This window comes from Dipteris shenzhenensis, chromosome 17 (genome assembly GCF_047967505.1).
Source record: "Dipteris shenzhenensis isolate YYH24624 ecotype China chromosome 17, Dip_SZ_1.0, whole genome shotgun sequence".
Taxonomy (NCBI): Eukaryota; Viridiplantae; Streptophyta; class Polypodiopsida; order Gleicheniales; family Dipteridaceae; genus Dipteris; species Dipteris shenzhenensis.
The window spans coordinates 51,170,235-51,196,849 of record NC_141612.1 but is presented as its reverse complement, the minus strand read 5'-3'; the positions used below and the strand labels follow the sequence as shown (position 1 = coordinate 51,196,849).

Sequence of the window (26,615 nt, the reverse complement as noted above, 5' to 3'; positions counted from 1 at the left end):
GCTCGCAGTGGCTCACGAGCCATCTGTAGCAGCTGCATCTACAAAGAGCTTCTTCAATGACTGCTAGGCCTCAAATAATGATGAGCAATGCCTAGGCTCCTCCAACTGAGCGTCGACTCTTACAATGGCCTCAGATGCCATAGCTCGACTCTCCAACTCCAACAGATTCAACCAGCTGCAAGTTGGCCAGGCCACTCCAACTGCTTTACGACTCTAGAAGCCTTTCACGACTGTGCCCAAAGCTCCAAGCACATACGCTTCAACCACAGCTCCTCCGCCATACGGGCAGCTCCAACAATATCCACTCGTGAGTTGCAAAACACCAATGTCAACGATCTCCAGCAAGTATCTACGAAGCAATGCCTCCATCAACGAGGCAACGAAGCTCCCAAATGATGTCTTCTCCAACCACTCCTACTCACGGCTCTACAATAGTGTCCTGCAACACACGCTCATGGGTGCCTCAACAGCCTGGGCTCCCTCGATGGCTCCATTGAACTCTCTCCTCAGGCTCTTCTCCTCGGGCTCTCGGAGCTTAGATCAGCAGATAAGCATAGCTATGGCTGCCCCGTCTTCTCCACGAGAGACATCGATCCAAAGCTCCTTCAATGCTCGATTCGCACACACCACAAGCCCTCGCGAAGATCCCCGCAGATCGAACACCACGACCTGCTCTGATACCAGTTGTGGGAGAGGAGAGCAGACACAAAGGGATAGGGAGACACCAAAAGTGGTGGAGCAAAAGCTACTCCAGCTTATTCCTCTATCATATATATATGAGTATACATGGGCACTGTACAAGTGGGTGGGCACACTGCCCTTTACTCCAACACATTGGACAGCTTTTGCAGCGTTTTTAGTTTGAGGATTGCAAGCCAGTATTCACACCATTAGAGCTTGGTTTGCACTTCTGAGGATGGCAGCTGTACATGTGATGTCACTCTCTATGACCATTGGCATGCCATGAAGCGTGTCTTCATGTATCTCAAAGACACTCGGCATTTGGGCTTTCTTTATGGGGTTGATACTTCACTTGTCATGCATGGATTCACTGATAGTGATTGGGGTGGTTGTTCGTACACTCGTGTGTCACATAGTGGCAATTGTTTGATGCTTGGTACTTCATGTGTTTCTTGGTTCAGCAAGAAGCAAAGTACAATTGCTACTTCTAGTTGTAAAGCTAATCTCCCTCTGTAGTACCGATCCATAGATCTTGGCGAATGTGTGGCTAATCATGAGGGTGCGATAGTTCCCAGTGTCCATGGGGTCTCCTGCTTTGTGTATCGATGCTCCATGCTGGTGGGAAGCCGTGGTAAACTGCATGGTTGAAGATCTATGTAAAAATTGAGGTTAGAACATCCTACTCATGTGCAAAATGCTTTGTCCGTAGGACCTCATGATCCTATGCTTTCCAGTTGTGTAGGCGGCGAAGTGTAGCCCTTTGGAAGCAGCATAATTCTAAGGCCATTGCCCTCATTGGTCTTTGCTTAGTTGACTCTCTCATCCATCGTGTGGATTTCAAGTCAACAACTAAGCAGATTTGGAGTTGCCTCGAGACCTTCTTTGGTGATAAAATCACCAACTCCAAAGTCTTGTTGAAGCTCAAATTTAGTGATCTGAAAATGGAAGAGAGTGAAGAGTTGAGTGATGACGAGGATCCATTTGACCAGGATTGGGCTTTCTAGGCTCCTATGCTATGTGCGTTTGTGTTGAGTCACATAAAGGTTCTCAGCGTTGAGTTGTCCTGCTAAATTGAATGTATTTGGAGTCAATAAGAGGTCCTTTGCTCTGGGTTGTCCCCTAAAAATGATTGTATTGTGTTTTACTTTGGTTGATGTTATTGGCCACCCAGTTCAGAGTAAGGGGGGATGACGAGTGATGGTTTGCCCTTGCGACTCGCAAGCTGACTGAGAAGTCACTATCACACAGGAGGTGTTGGATAGTTGGACTTGCTCTTTGCATTATTGCGGTGGAGTGGCGATCAGTCTACTCTTTGTGTTGGGTCTCACACTCTTTGCTTTGAAGGGGGGTGTTGGAGATATCATAGCCAAAGAGTGTGGTGATGCGATGTGTAGGTCTGTAGTACTAGGTGATCTAGTACTAGTCTATGTGTGTGAGTCTTGTGTGAGTGCCACATGTCATCATGGGACTTATCACATATGCACTAGGTGCTAGTGTGTGAGTGAGTAGCCTATATAAGACTTGTACTTCACTTGTCTTGATACACTTGATAAATAAATGAGAGCCTTCTTCATGTCTTCATTTTGTACCCAGGGGCGGTTTCCTTGCATCTAGCTTACTTTGTATTTAGGCTCGGATTTGACATTATGTACTTTCACTTGCATTGTATTGCGTAGCACTTAGATGATATTCGACGATGCCTCTTCTTTGTGGCACGTTGATTTTGTGCTATCTTGTACGCAGAGTTCTTGATGTCCCATGGGCCCATTTTGGCCTTTAGTGGACAATAATACACTTTCTTTCTTTCTTTCTTTCTCTCTCCCTCTCTCTCTCTCTCTCTCTCTCTCTCTCTCTCTCTCTTCACCATGTTTCTAACAGACACAACAGCCTGATAAGAGGGCAGCAGCCAAGCAACAACTTTCTGTCACGGCAGCCCATGTGTGACCATTGGAGGATGCATCATTCCATGTCTGAGGAGGTAAAGCACTCCTAACAGAGACAATTGTCCTCGGAATCTACCAAGTTTCAATGGAAAATCTGCTTTAAGCTAAGATGTAGAGGGCATTGAGCCAAAACCATTCCCATGAGGATCAACCTTAGCTTTTCCTTTATCCTGTGGTGCACTTGTTGGTTTATTTCTGTGATTTTAACCCCAAAAGCCCTGAAGGCGTCGCATTAGGAGGCATTTAATGCAAAATCAAAGGGCATTGCGGAAGCCATGTGCCCCAATTTTTTGGACTTAAAGCATGCTTTTGCAGAGTTCCATTCATGCCATGGATCCCACTCAGTAGAAACAACAAGCTGTCTCAATTGAGCTTTTAACTTAAAAAGCCACTTCAACATTATGACTTGATGGCATGAGCAAAGCACACACTGTGATGAAGCAATGCGTCTTTTGACCGATGTCATTCCCACAGGAAAAGTCCCAGTAGACATCACCACACGAAACCTTTTTGCTTCAAATGGAGATTGGTTTGCTAGATTTGCCATTGGCACATAGTCCACCATCTTAATGTCTTAGTGCGACCCCAAAGCTGATTGGCATATTGTTGTATCCAGGGACGGGGCATCAATATTCGATATGCCTTGGCTGCTGTAAGTTCCCTTATTGAAAATGCAAAGTACTCATGCTCTTGTCTAGCAATCTTCCAATCATCCAGACAATTTTGTTGGTCCCGCATTGTCATGTGAATGCAATCCCAAAGCATACCTCCGGCTAGCGTAGGGCTTTAAAGACATAAGATTACCATAAGGTTGAATCACATCCTACCTATATTTGACTCCTTTGCAGGCAAGGAAATATGCTTTTCTGGGTTTTGCCCAATTGCAAAACATACGACTCCAATGTACACTTTCCAAAGCATGCTATTGCCCGAACATATCACAACTATTGCAAGATTTGCTGCCAGTGTCTGAATACTTCAAGAGATTTTTTTTGGGGATATCTCGCGAAAAAGAGCCAAAATGAGGTGATTGCTAGTAATGAAAGAGAGAACATGATTACCCATATCAATGGTAGGATCCACCCAGTCCAACTTACCGATATCCTTCAAGAGATTATTCAGCCCATGTGCCACGCAAGGATTGAAGGTAAGGTGAGGGTAATTCTCTTCCAGAATCCTCGTTGCTGCCGTGTTGGAGTTCTTACCATCAGAAACAACCGGGATAACCTGATCTGCCCCCACATGCTCAATGGACTCTATCCAAATGCTAACCAACCTCTCGGCTGACTTTCCCTCTGAATTATCAATAGCTTTAATGAAAAAGCTGGCCCCTCTGGAGTATGCAATTATGCCCTGAATAGAGCGGCTCCTAGTATCACTCCATCCATCTCCCATCAATGTGACACCACATTTCAGCCATATGTCAAGGATGGGAGCCAAATCCTACTGTATGGCGGTCTTCTATGTTGCCAAAATTGTGGTGCATAGGGCCTTACACGTGTGAGGAGAGAAACTAGGGCCACAGGCTGCAATCTCCTTCACCATATCAATGAGTAAGGATTGCGGGCTTTTGCAGTGGGTACATAAAAGAATTGGTCCACTGCAGCATCTACCTATGCCCTCCTCCCAGGATGCCATGATGCCACAAGGCTGGCCTGCACGACTCTCAGGCAGGGGATTATGAAGTGGGAGTCCTCATATGTGCGTGTGAAGCTGTAGTACCAACAGAGGAGCTAGAAATAGAAGAAAATGGAAGCTATTGCACTGGCACATGGGGCTGCCCGTGCTTGATCGCGAGGATCAAGAACCTTTTGCCGTGCTGCCCTTGCATCCAACCTATCTTCTGCAAGTGCCCGAAAACGTGCGGTATGTGCAGCTGGAATATTTGCAGGGCAACGATTAATGTCTCCGTTCTTTATTTTCAATAAATGATTCTGCACTCAGTCTAAGCCTCTAGATTTTTTCTCATTACAATAGGGACAATGCCACTTGTGTGCTCCTCCTTTTGACTTGTTATAAAGGGCTCCAGGTTTCTCCTACTTCCACCACTCAAATTTGTGGCCTTGATCGAGGCCATGGGGAGGAGCCATTAAGAGAAAGGGGGGCTGAGAGAAGAGGGAGAGAGTGGAGAGAAGGGGGGGCTGATAGAGTGGCCTCAAGCCTAGATTTTGAGAGGGCTGAGAAGACTTGAAAGTAGGGGGAGAGAGTGGAGAGAAGGGGTTGAGGAGTAGAAGGGAGTGGAGAGAAGGAGGTAGAGGGGGCTGAAGGAGTAGAAGGGATTGAAGAGAAGGGGGTTGAGGGAGTGGAGAAAGAGAGGCTGAACTTTGAAGACTGAAGCAAGGGAGCAGGAGGAGGAAGCTAGGGCCAAGGCTGAAGCAACGGAGAAGATGGAGCGAGAGTGGAGTAGATGGAGGGAGGCTGGAGAAGCAAAGGCGGAGCAGTGCAGGACTGGTGCGAGCAGAAGATCCGGGAGAAAACAGCGCTGTGCAGCCCATTGGCCCTTTTTACCAGGCCCAGACCCGGAACGTAGGGTTTAGCGTTGGAACGCAAGCTGGAACACGTTCCGGGAACGCGGGAACAGTGTTAGCTGGCAACATGTCCGCGGGAATGGTGTTCGCTGGTAACATGTTCCCAACGGACATTCTGGACACGTTCCAGACGTTCCCTGGGTCTATCCTTCCTGGAACGGTGTTCTAGACGTTCCAGAGGCTGGAACGCCATTCCCTGGTAACTACTACATCAACCTGGAATCCCTAGAAAGCTGAGCTATGACATGAGATAAGGTGTATATTACCAGGGGGAAAGAAAGGCCCTATAAAACTGAGGTAGGCACAGCAATGGAAGAGGCCCAAAGGGATGAGAATTGGTAGAGCTGCAAGCAAGAAAAGACGGACTTATAGATAGCAGAGGAAAAGCTCCCAAAAGAAAGGTAATTCACATAGTCAAAGGAGGGAAGGTGAAAGGCTAAGACCGGGGCAGCAGATAAGACCAAAAGGCGACACAGATCTGTAGACAGAATCCGTGGGTAGATCCCGGGTGGGTCAGGGCACCCCAGAGGGGAAGCAAAGGCAGGGGGAACCACCCTAGACGGGCTGGCAGCAGAGAAATGCCATAGCTGCTCTCTCTCTCTCTCTCTCTCTCTCTCTCTCTCTCTCTCTCCAAGCCGTCATGCAGTTCCTGAAGGAGTTCCCGAAGGTGAAGACCTTTGTCACAACCCCTATCAGTAAACCCTCCTACTCTGATATCGCAGCAACACCCATCCCCTACACATTTTTCTACAGTCAAAGGATCGGCTCAGACCCACAGAAACAGATATATTTTCAACAGCAGGAAGTTAAGAGAGCTTAGGCTCCAGCTTGCAGCCCATGAAAGAAAGGTGAAGGACATTGAGAATAATGGAAAGAAGGAAACCATTGCAGAAGTATTACAAAGTGGAGATATAGATGGCCATCATGGCCAGCAACAAAATCAATAAAGTAGACCTTTATGCAGAAGTCAAAGAGCAAGAAGCTATAGCACATAATATGAAAATACGACGCATTGGAGGGATACCAGAGGATTGCATTAGCTACCTCGATGATGAAGAGGGGTACACACAAGTGGGAAAATTCACATGTCTCTAGAAGGAGATACCACAAGTTGATTGGGATGAAAATGATATTAAGTTTCACTATTCTGGGAGAATGGGGCACTGTGAGATTGAATGCAAAAAGGTGGTGGATCAAGGAGGACAGCAGCAAGTATATGCAGTCCCAGACAATTACATGAATGCAAATCAGTTAACCAATGTTGGAAAAGAAATAGCATCTCCCACAAAAAAGGTTAATGAGCATATGTGCCTTTGGCTAGGCAACCAGCACTATGTGATGGCAACCAACTCATGATGACTATGCACCTAAGAATTTTTTTAGCCACAAGCTGCAGCAGACAACATGTTCAAATGAGTATTCTTCACTAGCAGTCATCTAATGATCTTGTATGTGATGAGTTGTCCAGTCATGAGCGTCCAGTCATGAGCAGCTACAAGATTATCATAGATGGAAAATCAAGAGTCTAGATGATCTATTGTTCTACCAAGGATAAATGTAGCATAGATAGGCTTCGCCGCAGGGGAGGTTTTTTCTTACTCCAAGGTTATCATGTACAATAAGTCGGGACACAAAGAAGCGGGCTGCAATCAATGCCCCACAGATAGCTTAGTTTTATGCCCATATTTTCTGTCTATCTTTCATTATCAGTGGCCTCACATCACTCTCAGTAACTTTCATTATCACTGGCCTCATGTTACTCCTTCAGGGACATAGCATGCAATCCTTAGCAATCTCCTACATCACACAATCTCGGATTCTTCACAATGTCCATCACTCTCATGTTCACCAACCGAGCCATTTTCAGTAACTATTAAAGGGAATGTGGTCAAAGAAGATAGAAAACTCAAGCCTTAACTTGTTTAGTAAAATTACATGCATGTAAGGCCAAAAGGTTCCTAAAAATAAGTGTCCCAATTTGGAATTATGGGTATTATTACTTGCAACTCTGTACTCATTCGCATTGTGTGCACTTTAGGGTCGTAGGTTAGTGCATTTAGGATATGTCTGTATCCATATGTCTTAGGTTAGTGCGCTTAGGATATGTCCAAATTCATGACGCCGCTTCAACACCCTAAGAAGAGAAGACAAAAGGCGGAGTATATAAGACGTGGTGGCGTGTTGCATTCTTTGGAGATACATGAATGTATTTCCATGGATTTTCTGGTAGGATTTACCATGGACCTCTCAAAGCATGATGCAATTTGGGTGATCGTGGATTGACTCACCAAAATGTCATGCCTGATTCCTACAAGATAGAATATTTCAACCCTGTATGGCTTACTAGCTAAAATAGTCATTGACAGAGATGCTAAGTTTACTTGGCATTTCTAGAGAGTGATGGATGTTAAAGTGCCAATATAGAGTTTTCTAGGTCTGCGATGAATTTACCTAGCCTCCAGCTATTAAAATTATTTGCTGGCCCTATTTGATGTTAAAGAAAATAACGACAATGGACATGCTCGCGGCCATAGATTCCAGTGTCAAGCCGCCCCCCCCCCCCCCCCCCCCCCCCCCCTTCTCTTCCTTTCAGTCTTTTCTCAATTGCCTAACAGACCTTGGTTCCACTTCTCACTTTGAACCTAGATAGTGTTAGCAAAAGGACCACATGATTAAAACGTCATGAAGAAGAGGTCCGGACATTTCTAAACGCAATCACTGCCTTTGGTGATTGCATAGATGTAGCGAATGGTGGGTCTGGTTCCCTTTTATGTCCCGCTCTCAACCAGCTTTGAAGGGAAGACCTAGCATCTTGGTCTGCTCCTTGAAGCTCAAAAAGCCTCAATCTCCTTGTGAGGACGATCAATTATCAAGCTACCCAGGCTCTTGCTAAATGAGACTCAATTATGTGGTGACTTTGTAGACAAGCTTGTCTCCACTGAAGTGGTACCACTCAATAGGTATTCTCTAAGCTTCCAATCCAACCTGAGGCTATGCATACCATGCAGAGCCCTTGTACTGTGTATCTTGCATTTGCCTTGCTTATGGTGATGAAGAGCTCAAAACGATTATAAGTCTACATGTTTTTGCCAACAAGATCAATTACGTTTCTATCTTGTCAAGATTGGTTGCAATTATTGCTCGCATCACAGGCTCTGACTTTTTGAAGATGAATTTTAAGTGTGCATATAGAGACATCACTGACAGAATTAGACACAGCAAATGAATTTATTAATGTTGTGAATTTGTTCTTTAACTACAGGATTCTATAGAAATTAGAAATCAATAAAGCACAGACAAGAGTACCTGGTGTGCACAGCATAGCTCAACCCTAGTAAGAGTGATGTTGACAACATACTTAGGACGACATACTTAATCATATTTTCTTTGCTTTGTCTGTTCCCATCCATCAGCTATTTAGATCATACATCTCAAAATTGTTTACATGTGGTAGTTGTGCTTTTGGTGCAGGATGCTATAAGTTTTGACGAGGATTTGATTGCAAATAGTGAACGGTCACTCGAGACTCTAGTTTTTATGGGGATGAGTCTCGGCATCTCAGGTGGGATGTCTATAGAGGATATTGCCTCAACACAAAGGCCTACAATTAGGAATAGTGTCCTTGCTTTGGACAATGAAGTGGCCAAAAAAGGAATCAAGGCATCACAAAGCTTCAATGCAAGAGGGACCAGGCTTGGGGATGCAGATGAAAATGAAGATGAAATTTTAAGTTGAAGTGATCTAATTTGTTTATTAACAATAGGAATGGATGGCATTATCTTGCACCAAGCTTTCTGCACATCTTCGGTAGGAGATGTCTTCTACAAGAATACTTGAGTAATAGTGCGGATTTATTGTTGTTTGATATTGTTTGTGAAACAAGAAATGATTGTACTAGAGCTCACCTTAATAAGACATGCAACCATCCTTATACTCGCATCTTTCGTTTCCTACCTAAAATTTACGAGTTCCAAAGATCTTGAAATCAATCATTTAAAAATTCTTAAGGCATCTACACATCATAAGTACATGCATGCATGTGTGTGTACAAAAATTACAAAGAAATAAATATTTAAACAAGTAATTGTTAATAAGAGCATATAAATATATATATATGAACAAAGAGACAAATGCGCGTATAATCAAGGCAAATGAATCTCTCTCTCTCTCTCTCTCTCTCTCTCTCTCTCTCTATATATATATATATATATATATATATATATATAGGGGATTGCACTCATGATGCACCAAGACAAGCCCATGCAGAGGTCTTCATGTGGCAAAACTGAGTTTCTTTGGCCTTCATAAAGTCTTCATAAGGCAATCAAAAGAGAGCATGCAATGGCTAGAAAGAAACCAACTAACAGCAATCACAAGTTGGTTGACAGCAATTGCAGGTAAGGTAATAAAGAGGTAATTGGCACGTAAATGCATACTTTAAGAGACTACAAGTGTGAGGAAGAAGCAGAAAATAGAATGGTCGAGACGAGGCTTTAAGAGGAAGAAAGCTCGAGGAAGCTTGTAGAGGCAACTCGAGAGGACCTTGACAAGTCTATTATACGAAATCATACAATTGTTAATTCTATCACACGAATCTTGACAAGTCTATCAACTAAAATCATACAATTGTCTAGACGTTCATTCCAGAGGAGCGCTCATCCTTCTTCACTCGTTAGTAAGCATGACTTGGGCAAATTGTGAATCTTTGAGGGCTTTATAATTCAATCTGCAGTTCTTCAGAATTGCAATTGCACCTCTCAAAATGTGCCAACGCCTATTTTAGCTTTGCATTTTCTTTAATAGCTATTTTTTGCTCCTCGAGCGTAGCAGTTCTTTGGTCTCGAATTATCCTTTCTCAATCCACTCTCTCAAGCTTCAACATTATCTGTAGAGACACTCCCAACGTCATTCTTTGGCTACCTACGATTTTAATTGCTCCTATTGTAAATAAGCATGATGGCTTGACATCACTATAGCACGCCTTGTGGCCTTTTGTACAAGCTCTATTGCCTTCTAAGTTAATCTCTGCTGGTTGAGGTATCCTTGGAAGCCTCCCTCAAATGCCTTGGCTCATTTGATTAATCGGGCTTCCCTAATCCCAAGGACTCTAATGTTATGATCATACTCCTGTGAAGTGGCTTGTCCCTCCCTGAGCATATCCATGTGATCAAAAAAAGTAAAGGTGACATTGATGTTTCCTTCTTCCTCTAAGTTATTTTAATCTTCATCATGTATTTCTTTGAAAGGACTTCTTGATGTTCCCACACCTCTACATGTGGACGTTGATGTTGCTAGAGGACCAATAGAATGTGGGACTCTTGCTTGTATTACTTGGGTACTAGCCCAGGAGGTGGTGGCATTGGCTTAGGACATGGTAGCACTAGTCCCGGAAATGGTAGAAAGGCATGTGTTTCCACTGATGATTTTTTATGATAGATAATAGAGTCATCACTTCTTTTGTACCACAAGAGGGGGTGGGGATTCAGCATTGTCGTCGATGTTTAATTGTCTCTATTGGTCTTTTTGAAGACCTTGCCTCATTTGAAGGGCCAGAGTCATCTTCACGTTATTTGCACTTCCTTTCCCCTTGTTTGCTCTCTTCGCTATTGGAGTCTCTCCAGATCCTATACTAGTTGGTTGGTAGATCCATCCTTTTTGTCACCTCGAACTTAAGCATCTTCAATTCTGAGCATTCTTTCTTTCAATGTCTAGGACACATGCTAGAAACAATCCTGATAGGGGGTACACAAAAATATTCCAAAAAGTATTGCCTTTGTACTATCATCATAATGAAGGGCCATCTCCCCAATGTGCCTCACACCAAACTTAGGACACTAGTATTTCAGGCCCAGGTCTATATTCGATGCCTCATCAACCAAACCGGTGAAGGCATTACTTTTAACTCTTTGCAGACAATACTATCAGCCTCATCAACCAAACGGGTGAAGGCATTACTTTAGCTCTTTGCAGACAATCTAGGCCATGAGAACGTGCTTTTGTGAAATTTGAAAAGGAGAAATGAGGAGGGTTGGCATGCATTTGTCAAATGTTGGTACCAAGTGAATGATAAAACGTAGTTGCTTTAAGGTTATCTTAATCGTGGATGAATATATTCTCTCTCTGCCTAAGTTTTCTTTGAGTGAGTATTGTATCTGTGATCAGTTATCTTGATATGAACTAGAGCACATCAAAAATGGGCTTCAAAAGTGGGCTCTTGAAATGCAAATCACCTTAACTTTGGATCCTTAAAGAAATTTAGAATCTGGAATGTTATGAATAGCCAAAATTCTCAACATATCATACTCTACGCAATGGTTACACATCTTCATGGTTGATACACCTTTGAGCTTTTGTACGAGGAAGTGTGGTCAAACCAATGAAGGGAACCAATATTTAGGTGAGCTTTTAGGGCTCTTTTTGAAATTTTTTGTGAGCTTTTAGGGCTGAAATCTCACAAAAATTCCTATTGAACCCTAAAAGCTCACGAAAATTTTGCTTGAAGCCTAAAAAATCACCATAAAGAACTTACAAAAATCACCCTCAACTAAGAATGCTACTCATCAACAATCATCATTGTCAACCCCACCACATGCATTGTCACTAGAGCACATTCAACCATGTGACATGGTTCTATGGATTTCAATCGACGCTGATAAATCCTTTGAGTCAAGAAGTTGTAACTGATGATTTGCTACCACATGTTTAGCCCTTTTGTCTTTAATAACATGTTGGAGCCAAAGGGCTCCATGATTGTTAAGGGAAAACAAGGCAAAAGGTGCTACCAAATATCAAGGGCAGAGTAGGCATGAGCTCGACTTAGCGCTCTCATGTGTACCTTGAACTACATTCGAGCTTTGTACTATGGCTTATACTATGCCAAGATTTGGGTCAATTCCGTTTGTAGTCTAGCGTGTCTTTTTCAATTCAAAATCTCTATATTTAGATAATTGCAATTTTAAATTTAAAAGTTACTTAAAACATTTATTTAAACTCTCTAAATGTCTTGTTGTTATTTATGTTCTTGAATTTATTTGTTTTCTTTATTTAAATTGTTATTTTCTTAAGTTGTGTTAAAAATTGGACATGGGTATGTTCTTTAATATTTATTTTTAAAGTTCTAAATATTTAAATTACTACATCTTTTACATATTGCATAAGCGTTCCAAAGGATGGGTAAATTTCTCATGACTTCCATAAGTGTCCCAATAATTGTGTAATTTTCTCATGCCTTCCATAAGTGTCCCAATAGCTACGTATTTTCTCATGTCTCATGTAAATCTATGGTACATTGTAAGGCATTGCACAATGGTAATAGAGAAAGTCTAAGAAGATGAGGAGAAACATTCATTGTGCCTTGAAACATAGGAACCAAATGTGGATGCTAAAAATTTTATTCCCCTAAAACTCAACTTGAAAGTATAAAATTTATTAGGTGTAGAGACAAAGCATTCCCAGTACATTTTCATGTAACAAAAAGATGTCCAAAAGTTATGCTATGTTAGAAACACATCATTTTTAATGTTTAGAACGGATTGTAAATAGGGGGTTGAATAAGGTACAACCAACCAAAGTCGATGGACCTACAACACATGAAGCTGGCGCGAATGTATGTGCTACACACATGCATGGATTGGTTTGACAAAGCATCGTCTAATAGGGACAATTGTGCGCATGCGCACCCCCCCCCCCCTTCCCTCATCCCCCTTGTGTACATGCCCCCCCCCCCATCATCTATCTCTACGCAACCATGTAATAGAAAGGGTATTCTCTTATGACACCGAGAATTATACAAGAGCAATTAATTGCAAGAGCAAGTGTGATCCATACAAGAAGAGTATGAGGATCTAGGGGCATCTATTGCATGAGTTAAGGTTATGAGAGAGAGCATGATCCATACAGAAAGGTATGAGCATCTATGGGCATGATTTGACACGACCATACACCTAGTCAAAACAACTTCGGTATGAAGGATATAATCTCCACAGACACATTGTCCTAGGACTCCATTCCCTTGCAAGCCCAATTGACCTTTTTACTCTAAATATGGCGTGCCCCTTTAAGAGTTTTTGCATGTTATGTTCAAACGGAAGTTAGATATTATATTCATTTGGCCACTAACTCCCTTCCATTGCTCCAATTTTTGGCATCGAGATTCAAGACCAAAAGGCATCCTTACTCAATAAAGCACTCGTGGATTCTAATTTGGAATCCCTTTGCAAATTGACGTGGAATTGTTTTATAAAGCACTTGTTGCATTCCAATTGTGGAACGCTTTCTGAACCAATGCATCGAATTTGAGTTTACACTAGGGGAAACCCTAACCTTCTCTCTTGTGTAGAGGTCAATTCTTCTCTTTTAAGTCCATTCATCTAATGCTCAAGCTCCTAAACGTGACATCAAATCTATGTCATTGGCCTTATCAACAAATGTCAAAGCTATATTCAAATCATTCACATTTTTTATTCTTGGATACATCATATCAAGTGGATTATCCAATTTGTGAACACCTCAATCCATATTTGGAAGCCCATGGTAACCCCTTGAAAAGTTAGGAGAAAAGTACTTGTCCTAATTGTTTTTGGACACCAAAATCAATCCATAGCCAAAAAACTATCCATTAGCTCATCCAAATTTGGTTCTTCCTCCACCAAGAATGTGTGGTCAGTATGACTATCTTTGATAGGAGCTAAGGGAAATGTAGATAAAGAACTCTACATGAAACAACCATAAGGTTGCTTCCATTGGAAGAGCAAAAGAAAGCCAGTTTGTAGATTGAAAAATATAGACTGAAACAAGCATTCAAGAGTTGGTATAACAAAGTTGGCGAGTATTTTGTAACTTCAAATACCTTAAGTATGTAAACAACACATCTCACTACAAAGTTGATGGGGATGATATGATAATAGCATTACAATATTTCCACGCTAAGATTGTTACGATAATACCTAAGGAAAGAAATATTGATTTTCAAAAAGAAATATTGAAGATTAAACCTTGATAATTTAACTTAAGAAATAATGAGTTAACACTGAACATAATATGTTGATGCTTTACTAAAAAGTCTCATATGCAAGAATGCAAGATAGCATTATACGAATTGAACATAACTTTAAACTTAAAAAGGTAGAAGAGAAATAATAGTGAATGAAATATATACGCAAATAATTAGAAGAATAAAATGCCTAGCACCAAACTAGACCCATGTTATCCAACCAATACATCATGTAGAAATAAAGCAATCACATGCGAATGCAACAATAAATGCATCACAAGTTGGAATTGATTATAGATAAAGTCCAACAACATTGCATGGACATTTGATAATGATGATGTAAGACATCAAAATGCATCATCTTTCCTTGTCAAAGGGCACCCCAAAAAAAAAAAAAAAAACTTTAAAGAAGCAAAGTATAAATCTTTAATCACATGCGCATGTGAGAGGATATTGTTAAGAAGATTTATTAAACCCGTACTATAACAATAGACTATGATAATCAATCGACAAAGCATTTGTAAATATTTTGGTATTTTTCTATAGAACAAAGCACATAATATCGTCAACTAAAGAGTACTACTAGGTAAAATCACGTTGCAAAATTGTGATAGTGAAAAAATGTCGTAGACAGAAACACAAATAAACTCTTAATTGAACTCAAAATAAGGAGATTTCCCATTAAGGAGGAGTAATAAGGATAAGTTGTATCTTGAGGTAAGTAAGTATATAGTTTGTGAAAATAAGCCCTATTTTACAATGGACGTTGGTTTCAAAGAATCTATGCTCACCCATGTGTCTGTGTTGTTACTAATTTTTCCTCCTCACCCCTCCTAGCCGAGTAAATCTCGGACTTGGTTGTTGATCATCATTCCAAAAGTGATCAATTTGCAAAGCGATGTCGTGACAGACCTATTAGGCAAAGATTGGTTATAATAAACTAACCTAGCTTGATGGAAAGTTACGTCCCCTACGCGATTCAGAGGACAATCGTACTCCAGGAGACTGATATATATCATCTTGATGTAATGTTATGAGACTTGAGTGTTTTGAATTGATCGCTGGAGCCAGTACCTCATTCTTTTTGAAGCAGACTCCGTCGTGCAAGCTGCTTCAGATGAACGGACGACAGTACAACAAGTTCGGTGATAATCATTGGACGAAAACTAACTGTCCGGCTCTGTATTGTTCGACTTATGGCTCTTGATATCCCACATAAAAACTGTGGGATTTGGATCTCAATAAAAACCTTCAGAAAGGGAGTTGCTGTGGGATTTGGATCTCAATAAAAGCCTTCAGAAAAAGCGTTGCTGCTCATCTTAGCATCTCTCTCTCTCTCTCTGTCTCTCTCAGATAAATGCTGCTCTTGTCCTTCGACAGGGTACAAACATGACATCTTGGGGCCCAGAAGCCGTCTTCAAAGACCTGTTTCTGTGGGTAGTGACAAAAAGGCCTTCATGGATACCATATACAACGGCACCGTATTAAACCTGTTACCTTATCAAGCTTGATAACACCGTCAAGACATCGGATGAAATGAAGAATCTCTCTCCACCTCTCTTCTTTCCCACCCTTTTACACAATAACTTCCTTGTTAGAAAATACCCAACAGAGGGTACACGCAGCGGAAATAATGCCCAGGAGCTCACACAGTGTGCGGTGTGGGTGTGGAATCACAAACTTCTTTACTTATGTGCATTCAATAGGTGTGCAGACTCATCAATAGACAATGAACCAAACCAGATAGAGAAACCACCAAATAATATATTTCCGTCCACAACTATGGACACAATACAAAAGAGACAGATCCAGAGTCCCACCAATGGTGTGGTCCTCTGATCTTACCACAAAAGTCCTCCTCCTATCTGCTAGCTATCTCTAGACTAGAGTCCGCGTGCTCCACCTCGAGCGTGAGTAGACTTTCCGTCTAGAATGATCTTCTCCACCTTGCTGTCTGGAAACCAGTCTAGGTGGGCAGCTTCCTGCAAGCTAAGTCTGCAGCACAAGGTACTACTCTCTCCTCCTGACTGTAGGCCCAAAGATAGCCTTGCTGCTGCTCCTTCTGCTGGTGGAATTGCTGCTCCAGATGATGCTGAAATGAGACCTGAATGGTCTCCTTATATAGCCCTCAAGGGCCTGGCCAGCCAACCGACTTAGTCTGTACAAAAACCGACTGAGTCTGTACAAAAAACCGACCCAGTCTGTAAAAACCGCCCTTAAAGGGCTCACAAGTCAGGCCTTTTATGGCCCAAACTTCCAGGGCTTTTGGCCCTCCATTCAAGGCAAATATGCAGCCTATAAAAGGCCTGCCACCTGCCCACTGACAGTCACATTCCTTGCTGCAGATCTGAGCCTGCACTCCCTGCCATGTCTGCGCCTCTGCAAACAGTGCGCCTCCATGTCCTAGATCCTCCGCAATCTGTCCCAGACTGTCTTGCTTCTGCTCCGTACTTTCCTGGCCCTGTGTCCTGCCCTTAACAGTCCTAGATGTGCTGCCCACATACCAGCCATGATGCTGTCTATGTGGCATCCCCTTTCTCTCTTTTCCTGTTGGGCACTGCCCTAGGTCTCCCTCCCCCATGCTCTCCTCATATGGGGGCTTACAGATGGGGAGGTGACCTTTCCAACATTCCTACCCTCTTGGAACAATGAATAAAAATGAGAGAGAGTGTGTGTACACGTCTGCCACCAGACCCACATGATTAAAAGGTTGTATGTATACAGATGAAAGGCAGCGCTTAATGAATCAGTGCTTCAAGAGAGAGAGAGAGAGAGAGAGAGAGAGAGAGAGAGAGAGAGAGAGAGAGGCAACAAGGGTCTCCAGAAGAGGACACTACAAAGTTCAGTACTCGGAAATACTTTTGTTTCACATTACAAGCTGCCTTCATTGTACAAGAGTCTCTACTGCACTACAAGATATTGTTATGACAATTGATTTTCTTCACGCCAAAGAAGAATATATACTTAGATGAATCTGGGAAAATGGTCCAAAAAAAAAGTTTATTGCCCTGTACTGGTTATCAAATAAAATAGAATCAGCCAGACCTGTTGGCAATGTATTAGTATTAAATCATCATATACTTATCACTTTTACTTCCTCTCTGTGCTCACAGGACTTGGACAACTACTGCAAAGTAGTAGCTCGACTCTGTCCTGTTGACAGTATCGAGCCAATTATTTTTCCAGGTTTGAGGTGTGTTGACAAGACCATGCAAATTTACATGGTCAGGCTGACATAGATGCGCCATCGAAACAACAAGAGCCATGTCTGCATTTCTGACATTAGGGTGACCTTGCAGGATCATCACATGCCAAGAACATTGTCGGCATGTTTCCTTGGGTTTTTTGTTAAACTTCTCTGTCCACTCATCACGTGGTTGAGAATGTACGTGTGAAGGGTCACATAACCAAATGACTAAGCAAAAGGGAAGGAGACCTCTTCCATCCAGCTTGTCTCACTTTTTTAAAGAGCGTACCAAGACAGTATGCTGGAACCAGATCCCAAACACATCATTTGACAATATATAAAAGAGAACTGTAGGACAAAAAGCTTAGACAATCTAGCTCATAGGGCAGCACACCACTTAAGATAGAACTTATTGCAATATCAGCAAGCCGGTGAAATTCACATGTTAGCTCATACGCGGGAGCATATATCTAGATGAAATCCAAGAACATGCCCAAACTCATGTGCAGTTTCAAGCTCGTATAGTCACAAGGTTGAAAACCATAAACTCCATCACATAGCAGGGACTAGCTAGCATGACATCAGCTAATAAGCTGAACATTCCATATTTAGAAAGACACTCGCCCTACAATAACACTTGATAAAAGAAAGTATTGGCTCTCTTATTTTTTTGATGTGTGTTAGCTCTTACAACCCTATACGGCAGGGGTATCCCTCTGACAGTAACCCAGAACCCCTCTTCAAATATGGAAAAGCTTACAGAAGTAGCATGTTAATGTAATGGACAAATTTAGAGGAACAAGGACTCCCTCTATGAATCGAAGCCATAGCCATACTTGCACTCCAGTGATAACACCCACAGACATTTTTCGAAAGCATATAATAAAAATTAGAATGAGTGACTAACTTCCACGCTGTGCATGGCTACACGCTCTTGACGGACAGTCACCATGCAAAGTTTTGAGCTGTATGTGAAAGCTCTTGATCAGCTTTTTTCCTGAATGGAGTGATCAAGTGTCTAACCAGTAAAACGTTTAGCAGTGGATGAATCAACATGTAAGAGCCTCGATGCTTGCTGAGGCAACATTTGTGATTCCACGCGCCGAGCATGAAATGTGGCTGCATCAATAACCTGTGCTGCCAAGCACTGGGTAAAAATTATACATTTTACAAGATCTGAACAAACCCGAAATTCAGAGCATCTCTGACCATCAAAAACGTTCCAAGCGCAAGAAGCAGTAGAATTCCTGAAGACATTATACCTTGCTCTACATTATTTGGTAGCTTCTTGCCTCCTCTCAGAGCCTCCAGAGCAATTAGAAAAAGATATCCACCATCCAGTGCTGGGAGAGGCAAAATATTTACAACTGCAAGATTTATACTAACTATAGCAGCAAATTGGGAGAGTCCAGCTACGTCCGTCCGTGCCACCTCAGCCCCTACTGCCACGATCGCAACAGGTCCGGAAATCTTGTCGGCAGTTTGAGCGAAGTTGAAAACGACCTGCCGCAAACCGTCCACAACAGTCCCAAAAAGGCGCGCAAATTCACGGCTGGCGAGAATAGTGGCTTGCGCAAGATCTTTAGCTTTCATTTTCACGGGTTTGGAGTTGGGAGCCAACTGGACACCAATCTTCCCCGACCCGTCGAAATTTTTTTCAGGAACAATCTGAATTTCCAGCTGTTCATTCTTCCTCGAAACAAGAAACGATAGCTGCCTGTCGGGACTCGTCTTTATGGAGTGAACAAGGTCAAAGACAGCATTTTCACCCAATGATAGACTTGTACCATCAACTCCGAGAATCACGTCGCCCGCTTGAATTCCAGCCCTATTTGCCACAGAAGCTGCCAGAACGTCTGGAACTACCACGCCCGGACGTAGCTCTTGCTGTAGAAGCCCTGTCGTCGACACTTGGCCGAAAAGAATAAAGTAAGCAAAGACTATGTTTGCTGCCACCCCAGCAGAAGTGACAAGAAGGCGGTCCAGTATGGGTCGGTTCTTCAAGAGGTCAGGATCGTCCGGAGCATAATCGCCCTCCGGGTCTTCGTCAGGAAAGCCGACAAAACCACCAAGAGGAACTGCTCTGAGAGAATACTCGACTTTCTTACCTTGTATCCTGAAGAGCGTAGGGCCGAACCCAATGGAGAACTGGGCTATATGAATGCCCTGCACATAAGCAGCGAGGAAATGCCCACATTCATGGACGGTGATTATGGCTGCTAAGACCCCGAGCGCCTCAAGGACAGATTGAGGCCCTTGGAAGTCGAATCCAGCAAGGCCGGGAAGCGCTAGGAGGATTGGGCTAGCACCACGGATGAGCGAGAGGGAGAGGGGTTGGAACTGTGGAAACGGGCAACAAGTGGGCAACGGCAACGGCTCATCATTGTTGCGCTGGAGAGAGCAACGCACAGGTGAGTATGATGTAACAGCAGGGCGGGGGCAGGCGCGGGCGCGGGCGCGGGCGGTGGCGGTGGTAAGCAGCACAAGTGGAAGTGGTGGAGGAGGAGGAGGGTTGGAGGAGGAGGAGGAGGAGGAGGAAGTGAATATGAGCGTGGCGGCCATTCCCGTGTTTGCTGCTCTTCCTTCCACACTCTCTCAACATTATCTATAGCCCCCCCAACCACATTTCTTCTTGTTTCTTGTTTCCTCAAACCATACTGCCGATCCATTTTCTTATTTCTTTCTTTTTTAAAAATTGTGGACATGAGACATGACACAAGCCAAGTAACACGTTTCAATCTTCAAAACTAAAAATGTTTTTCCTGCGTAATTATTCGGCGTCTTCATTTTGTGGTGATCTCACTGGCTCTATGCCAGGTCTGCTTGTTTTTTTTAGCATCATTCTTTTTTTGGTCATTTATCTCTCCTCCTCGTTGGGAAGCCTCACCTCTGCCTGTTTTTTGTAGCATCATTCTTTTTTTGGTCATCTATCTCTCCTCCTCGTTGGGCAAGCCTCTTGAATCCGATTCACCTTGTTATCTACGTAATGAATTGGGATCTAACACCTATGAATCACGCATTGCTCCCATGAACTCCTAAGTTTTTCTCTTCCTCAACATAAATGCACTATCCTTGAGACCTATACATCATTATGGCTTAAACTCATTGCTCTGATGTCTATGTTGATTCACTAGCGCTCCCTCATTATCAAGAACATGCCTCTCATAAGCAAAGGACATGCATCAAAAGAGAGGAATGTTGTAAGAATTCACATTGAAAACAAGGAATTTTGAATGAACAAGCAATTAGAAATATTCATATGATAATATAAAGTATAATTATTATAACCACGCACAGTTTGGGCGGGGAGGTGGCGTGCTTCTTTTCCCAAAGAGTTATAATCCGAGGGAATGGGCCCTTCCCCATGCATCAAAGAATGAGAGCATCGAGAATAAGTCTCGCGAATGGATAAGATTACGACATATTACCTGAATGTCAATAGTCATAATCGTAGTCGAATGCCGTTAAAATCATCACGAGTGGCATGCCAAGCGAAATTCAAATTATCGTCATCTTTTGGTGATTATATTGAAGGCGGAGAAAAGGCCACATTGTTGCTGCAGGTCATCAAGCTCAAGGAGCATACGCTTCGATGGTAAGTCTTCAATAAATGAGATCCCATAATTATACTTTGTCTGGCTGATGAATCGACCAGTAGAGTCCAGTAGAGTCACAAAGAAGTCTTGTGAGAAGATCACGAATATTAGAGTCCAATAGAGTCGCAAAGAAGTCTCGTAAGTGGATCAAATGCTGACATGTTACATGAATATTTAATGATATCAGTCTTCACTGCATCCTTTCTATTCTCACATGATTTGATTTTTTTTTGGTTACTTGATTGTTCAATGCTTGTTGACGATGGCATCTGTTTGGTACTTCGATTAGTTTGTAGATGTAACTTGATTCAAAAATGTAGTTGTTAGTAGTGATTTGCGAAAGAGTCTCGGTATAAGGAGAGGACTTTAGTATTGATCATAAAGAAATAAAGCCTAGATTACAATTGGGTCATGGATTCAGGAGCTAGCATGGAGATTATAAAATCTTTTGTGATATTCTTAGCATGTAGTGGGCGTGAAATTTGTGCTCTCCATTTTAGATGCACGAATCTTGAATAAAGCTTTCATAGAGTGTAGTGGCCTAGCCATCTCCGAGGACAATGTCTGCTACAAGCTTATAGCTAATGCATGAGGCCTTATGCGTGCAATTGTGTGTGCTGAAGATGATGGCTATGATATTATCATCTTCAACTGCCTCATAGGAGCAGTGAAGATGCTTCCCCCACCCTTGCATCCAAAGAAGCTCTTTGTTTACTTTCCATGCCATATGTACATGGCAATTGATGATCAAGGTCCCTAATGCTCTTTAATATTTTCATTTTCATGAGTGGTTGCAATCTCTCTCACTTTGAGGTTTTCAACTCCAGAATTGGCAAGGCTCTCATGAAGTCTTTTGGGTTGAAGGTGCTGTCTAGTGATTCCTTCCACTACCAGTCTGCTTATGAATTGGTATATCACAAACTAGTATTCCTCCTCTCATGCTGCCAGAACTTCATCTTAGCAATCAAGCCACCCCATGGAAGCATGGCATTCCAAGCATTACAAACACAACGCAGTTGTTGAAGCTTTCATAGAGCAGCCATCGCAAGGGATTGAAGAAACCTCTCATCCTCGATGATCTCAACTCTTCGCTTCTTGATTCTGTAGCACCAAAACAAAGCCTAACAAAGAAACCCCAGTCCCAAAATGGTGCCCACAGATGCTGCAATCACTGGACTAGTATGTGTGCTTCCGTTTAAGGAGGCAAGACTCTCAAACTTGGTTGGACTATTGAAGTCTTCTAAAACTTGGCAAAGTCCATAGTATTAGCATCTGAGGTAGATTGGTTAGAAAAGGATTGGTTGTGGTAGAAGGCAGCTGCACAAGAGCAGTTTTTTCGCAAATCCGTTGGCACTCCTGTGATGAGACCAAAAGAGACCCAGAAAATAGATTGGCGAAGTGGTCAATGAAGGTTAAGTTCACCCGTGCTATGCTTGTCAAATTTTGAGAGCAATTCAAAGCCTCCATAGCATTGTAACCTTGTGATGGATCGGAGCTAACTTGCTGAAAGGATGGGGGCCACAATGATCAAGTTCCTAGGAATCGCTTGTCAAAACTTGTTGTGTTGCTTATGTCTCTTCTCCATCACCATGTAAGCACTCAAGAAGGACTCTTTCCATAGGAGTTCAGCATTTGGGTCCTCAGTCTTTACGTCATAACCTCTTGGCCCTGCCCATGGTGAAAACATTACTATCTGATAGCTAATGCGATACAAACTTGGCATCAAATGCTGCTCGCAATACACGTCCCAAGGTTTCAATTTTAGGGACAGAATGCTCACAAATTGTGAAGTGCATGGGGTATGCTACCGTTGAGCCTATTAGAACTCAAATCTGGATCAACAGATAGCTTGTTGTAGGCAATAAGAAAACAATAGTAAATTATCAAGAACTTTCCTTTAAGCGAATCACGTAGTGACGGAAAAATTTTGTATGAACCCAGGACATGCAAAATTATCCACCAAGCAGAAAAGTTCTCGATGCCAAAGAAACAAGCCATCAGATCATGCTATGCAAGATAACGAAGAAGCAATGAGCAAGGTTAGTAAAGGGCAATGGAATGATCTGAATCGATCAGCATGAATACATGTAGCTGAGAAAATCAAGAATCATGGGTTAAAAAGGGCCAAAAGCCCACACTTTCTTGGATTTTTTACATATACCGTTAGATCTTTATTGTTCTAGGATTGCGACACGTGGTTCTAGGAGAGCCCAAGAAAAGAAAACTTCCCTCAAGGCTTCCTACTCTGTGTGTGTGTGTGTGTGTGTGTTTAAAAAATAAAACCTTTTAACAACACAACACACGATGCTCAAATAAGGGTAGATAAGAAAATTCTCATTATATGGGTGTACATAAAATATGTATACAATTGGTACAAAAGTATCGAATCTGTCAAGTAGTCCAGGATCTGAGGTCGGGGTCCACTTACGTGTCACCATCCAAACAAACCTATGTGTTAGAACAACATAGATTTGTGAGGGAAGACAGGTAATGCCTGTGCACCCCAAAGACAAGGACACAAAACAGGATTCTTAAAATTTGGGGCTAATCGGGCTTTGCAGTAGCTCTCCCTTCTACCCACTTAGTGAAGTAAACTGTGGCCAAAATAATATATCTGGCCCCTGTTCCCTTAGATGTTGGGCTTATTGGTCCGATAAAATCCATGCCCCATTTCTCAAAAGTCTGGTCAGTTAATATTCCTATTAAGGGCATCATGTCCACTTTCTGTGGGATTTGCACACGTTGGTAGGAGTCACACCGATTGACAAATTCATATGCATCTCTGAAGAGAGTCGGCCACCAAAGGCCAACTTGTAACACCTTTAGTCATAAGAGAATAGTTGGTAGTTTCAACCTAAATTGCTTTGCCATTCTAAGCATATATCAATCTGGCTAGTGGTTTTCTTTCCCTAGTAGACCATGTGAGTTGCTGCTCTTCTTAGGGTGTCTCTGGCAATTCTTTCTCTTCTTCATCAACCTTTTTCATAGATGATTGTGTAATTTAAAAAATGATAGCATAGCAATGAAAGGAGGTTTTAGTGCTCAAGGCTAGTAATCCACACCATCGAGGAAAAATATATTTATTTACTTTAAAAATAATTAATCATGGGGGGTAATCCACACCCAAGATTAAGGACCATAATTTAAAAAATGTTGGAACCTAAATGAGAGCTTAAAGGCTTTTAAAAAAATTTATCCTATGCCTACTATGAAGCATATAAAAGATGCTAAAAAGCATTAAAAGAAGCCAAAGATAAATCTTCCTACACGAGATCTTTTAATCTCTTAAAAAGCACTACTGAAATTACTTATAAAATGCTTAGCTAGTCGTAATCATGTAAAATGACAAAGTGCTAGCCAATCTATATTATATATAGGAATAGTAATATTATTAGAACTAAGGAAAATATAAGGGGGGAAATTTTTTTGAATAAAATTTATTGATTTGATAGAATTAAAAGGAAGAAGTGTTAAAGGCAATGGGGCAAACGTGTTAGGTACATTACAGAAACTGGAACTAATTCAACAAGAAGCAAGACTAAGTTCTTAAAAAGAAAAAAGCAAGCAACAAAACATATATATATATATATATATATATATATATAAAATAAAGGGCTTAGTATTTATTTAAAAAAGTATGAAGAAAAATCAATAAAGAAAAGCTTACAAAAATAAAGAAGGGAAGAAGTATACAATAGATAGAAGGGAAGGTAAATAAGAGTATAAATAAAAATATGTAAAAGTTTATATATATATATATGTGTGTGTAATCTTCCTTCCTTCCCGGTCGAATGGGGAGCATATGTATGGAGGCTCAACTTAAGGAATAGGTTTACCTGCAAAGACTCCATATTTGCCCCCGAATCTAATTGTGCAGCCGGTTGCCTCAAGCCCAACGCGACTGGCAGGTTGCCTTGAGCCCAATGCGACTGGCAGGTTGCCTCGAGCCCAATGTTTTTGGTGGGACGTCTTGAGCCCAACGTATCTGGGGGAGTTCTTCAGGGCGGGAGTTTTGAGCAATGCATAAAGTTCAATGGACACATGGTTGTGTCAATGTCAAGTTAGTCACCCTGCCTTGCATGTCTTTTCCCTCAAGGAATCCAATGTGATCTCCCTGCTAAAAAAAGGGGGGGGGGATCCCGTTAATGTCCCACAACTGTGGTGTGGTAAGGGTACCCCGTACAAAGGTGGACCCCACCCTCTACCTGGTATATTCATCATTCCCATGGTTTATAGAAACTATTCCATTATTGTATCCTATAGTATCGTTATTTTCCTTTTCCTATACCTTATCCCCCATTTTTTCTCAAATCTAATATATGTCTTCTTTTATCTGGTCCCAAATTAAAGAGCTCCATCCTCATAGCTTATGGAATTTTTCTTTTCGAAATGTTTAATTTAGGAATATCTTGAAATGTCAATATAGTTTTGTGTATCCCTTCAATTTCTTCTCTCATTCGGTGTCCCTATAACAGATAATAATAGGTGGAAAAGTCGACTTCCTAAGGCTTTAGCTTAAGTATATACATCGATCCTTCTCTCAACATTTGTCCACACTAACTCGAATGTGTTTCTTTGGTTTCCTTGACCCATTATCGGATACTATGTCCTCCATTAGTTGGCTCCCTAATAAATACTTGGTTTCCAAGCACTCGTGCTGTCCTTGGCATGGTAGAGTCATCTAGACTACTATTCGTTTAGAAGTCAAATTACAAGCCAAATATAGCGAGGGAGGGGAAATAAGTGTGTGTGTGTGTGTGTTTCCTATTAAAAAATCTAGCCTACTACACTACTAGACCAGTCTTCAATGTTTGAGTAAACCAAATGCAAACAAATGTCATTGCCCCTTTTTTTCAAAACAACAAGTGAGAGTAATCCATTAAAATTCAACCCTTCAGACAGAGTATCAAAGTGGGAGTCATCTTAAAAACTCACATTCATATTAATAAAATGTCTAATATACAAAAGAGATGAAAAGTAATCTCCAACACATAAATTCATTCCCATATTACAATAGATGGAGATAATATGCCACCAAAAAAGTTTTGCTCGAAGTTGCCAACGCCATATTTTATGTCCATCAAATCATGCCAACGATTTTATAATGCCAATCCAATGGAGAGGTATGCCGACTCACCTAGCACCATCACAACCAAATGAAAGTTAGAATAATTCATTCAAGTTGTGGTAGCCAAGCTTCAATGCCAGCACAGAGTTGTTATCCATGTCACTCTATTTAGAGTAGCACAATCAAACCTTGGCATTCTAGTATTCAAAAATAATCAAAGGTTGGCATTTAGATAGTTAATAAAATGCTTATAAAATGAGTAATTCTCACGGAAATATATAGACTAATCAAAGGCACCGTTGTCCTTTTATCAATTCTTAACCAATCATGATGTTGAAACATGTTAGGCCTGCAAGCAAGAACCGAAATGATGCATAGAGACTTGCATATAAAACAAAAGGGTGAAATGTGTTTTAACTCATCTCCAAGACAATCCCATGTTTCAAGTGGATAATCTATAATAGAGGGCAAAAAAAACTTTTTGCCAATGGTCCAAGATCATCCTAAGTAAAACCCATTGTGATACAATGTCAATGGCCATTTTTTCAAACTTCAATAGGTGCATGTGAAATGCTATTATTAAACAAATTTCTTTTTCATCCATTTAAGCAAAGGACAAG

The 26,615-nt window shown here is 41.7% G+C and overlaps 2 protein-coding genes across 4 annotated transcripts in view; one reads left to right on the top strand and one right to left on the bottom strand.

Annotated features, from left to right (window-relative positions):
- The window catches only part of LOC147892265 (phosphatidylserine decarboxylase proenzyme 3-like), a 176,740-nt gene extending 167,655 nt beyond the window's left edge, over positions 1-9,085 (top strand). For 2 of the 3 annotated variants that reach the window (XM_087388300.1, XM_087388299.1), the window contains one exon: positions 8,624-9,085. In XM_087388300.1, coding sequence (XP_087244426.1) covers positions 8,624-8,887 — 264 coding nt within the window. In that variant the 3' untranslated portion in view covers positions 8,888-9,085. Of the gene's footprint in view, positions 1-8,606 lie in introns of all 3 variants that reach the window. The other variant, XM_087388301.1, reaches the window with a different exon arrangement.
- Positions 9,086-17,967: 8,882 nt separating this feature from the next.
- Positions 17,968-19,958, bottom strand: LOC147892264 (membrane metalloprotease ARASP, chloroplastic-like). Its single transcript, XM_087388909.1, has 2 exons — positions 18,594-19,958; positions 17,968-18,463 (listed from the first exon to the last, which is right to left on the bottom strand). Exons 1-2 carry the CDS (start codon positions 19,891-19,893, stop codon positions 18,456-18,458), a joined length of 1,308 nt encoding a protein of 435 aa, XP_087245035.1. The 5' UTR covers positions 19,894-19,958; the 3' UTR covers positions 17,968-18,455.
- Between the last annotated feature and the right edge of the window lie 6,657 nt (positions 19,959-26,615).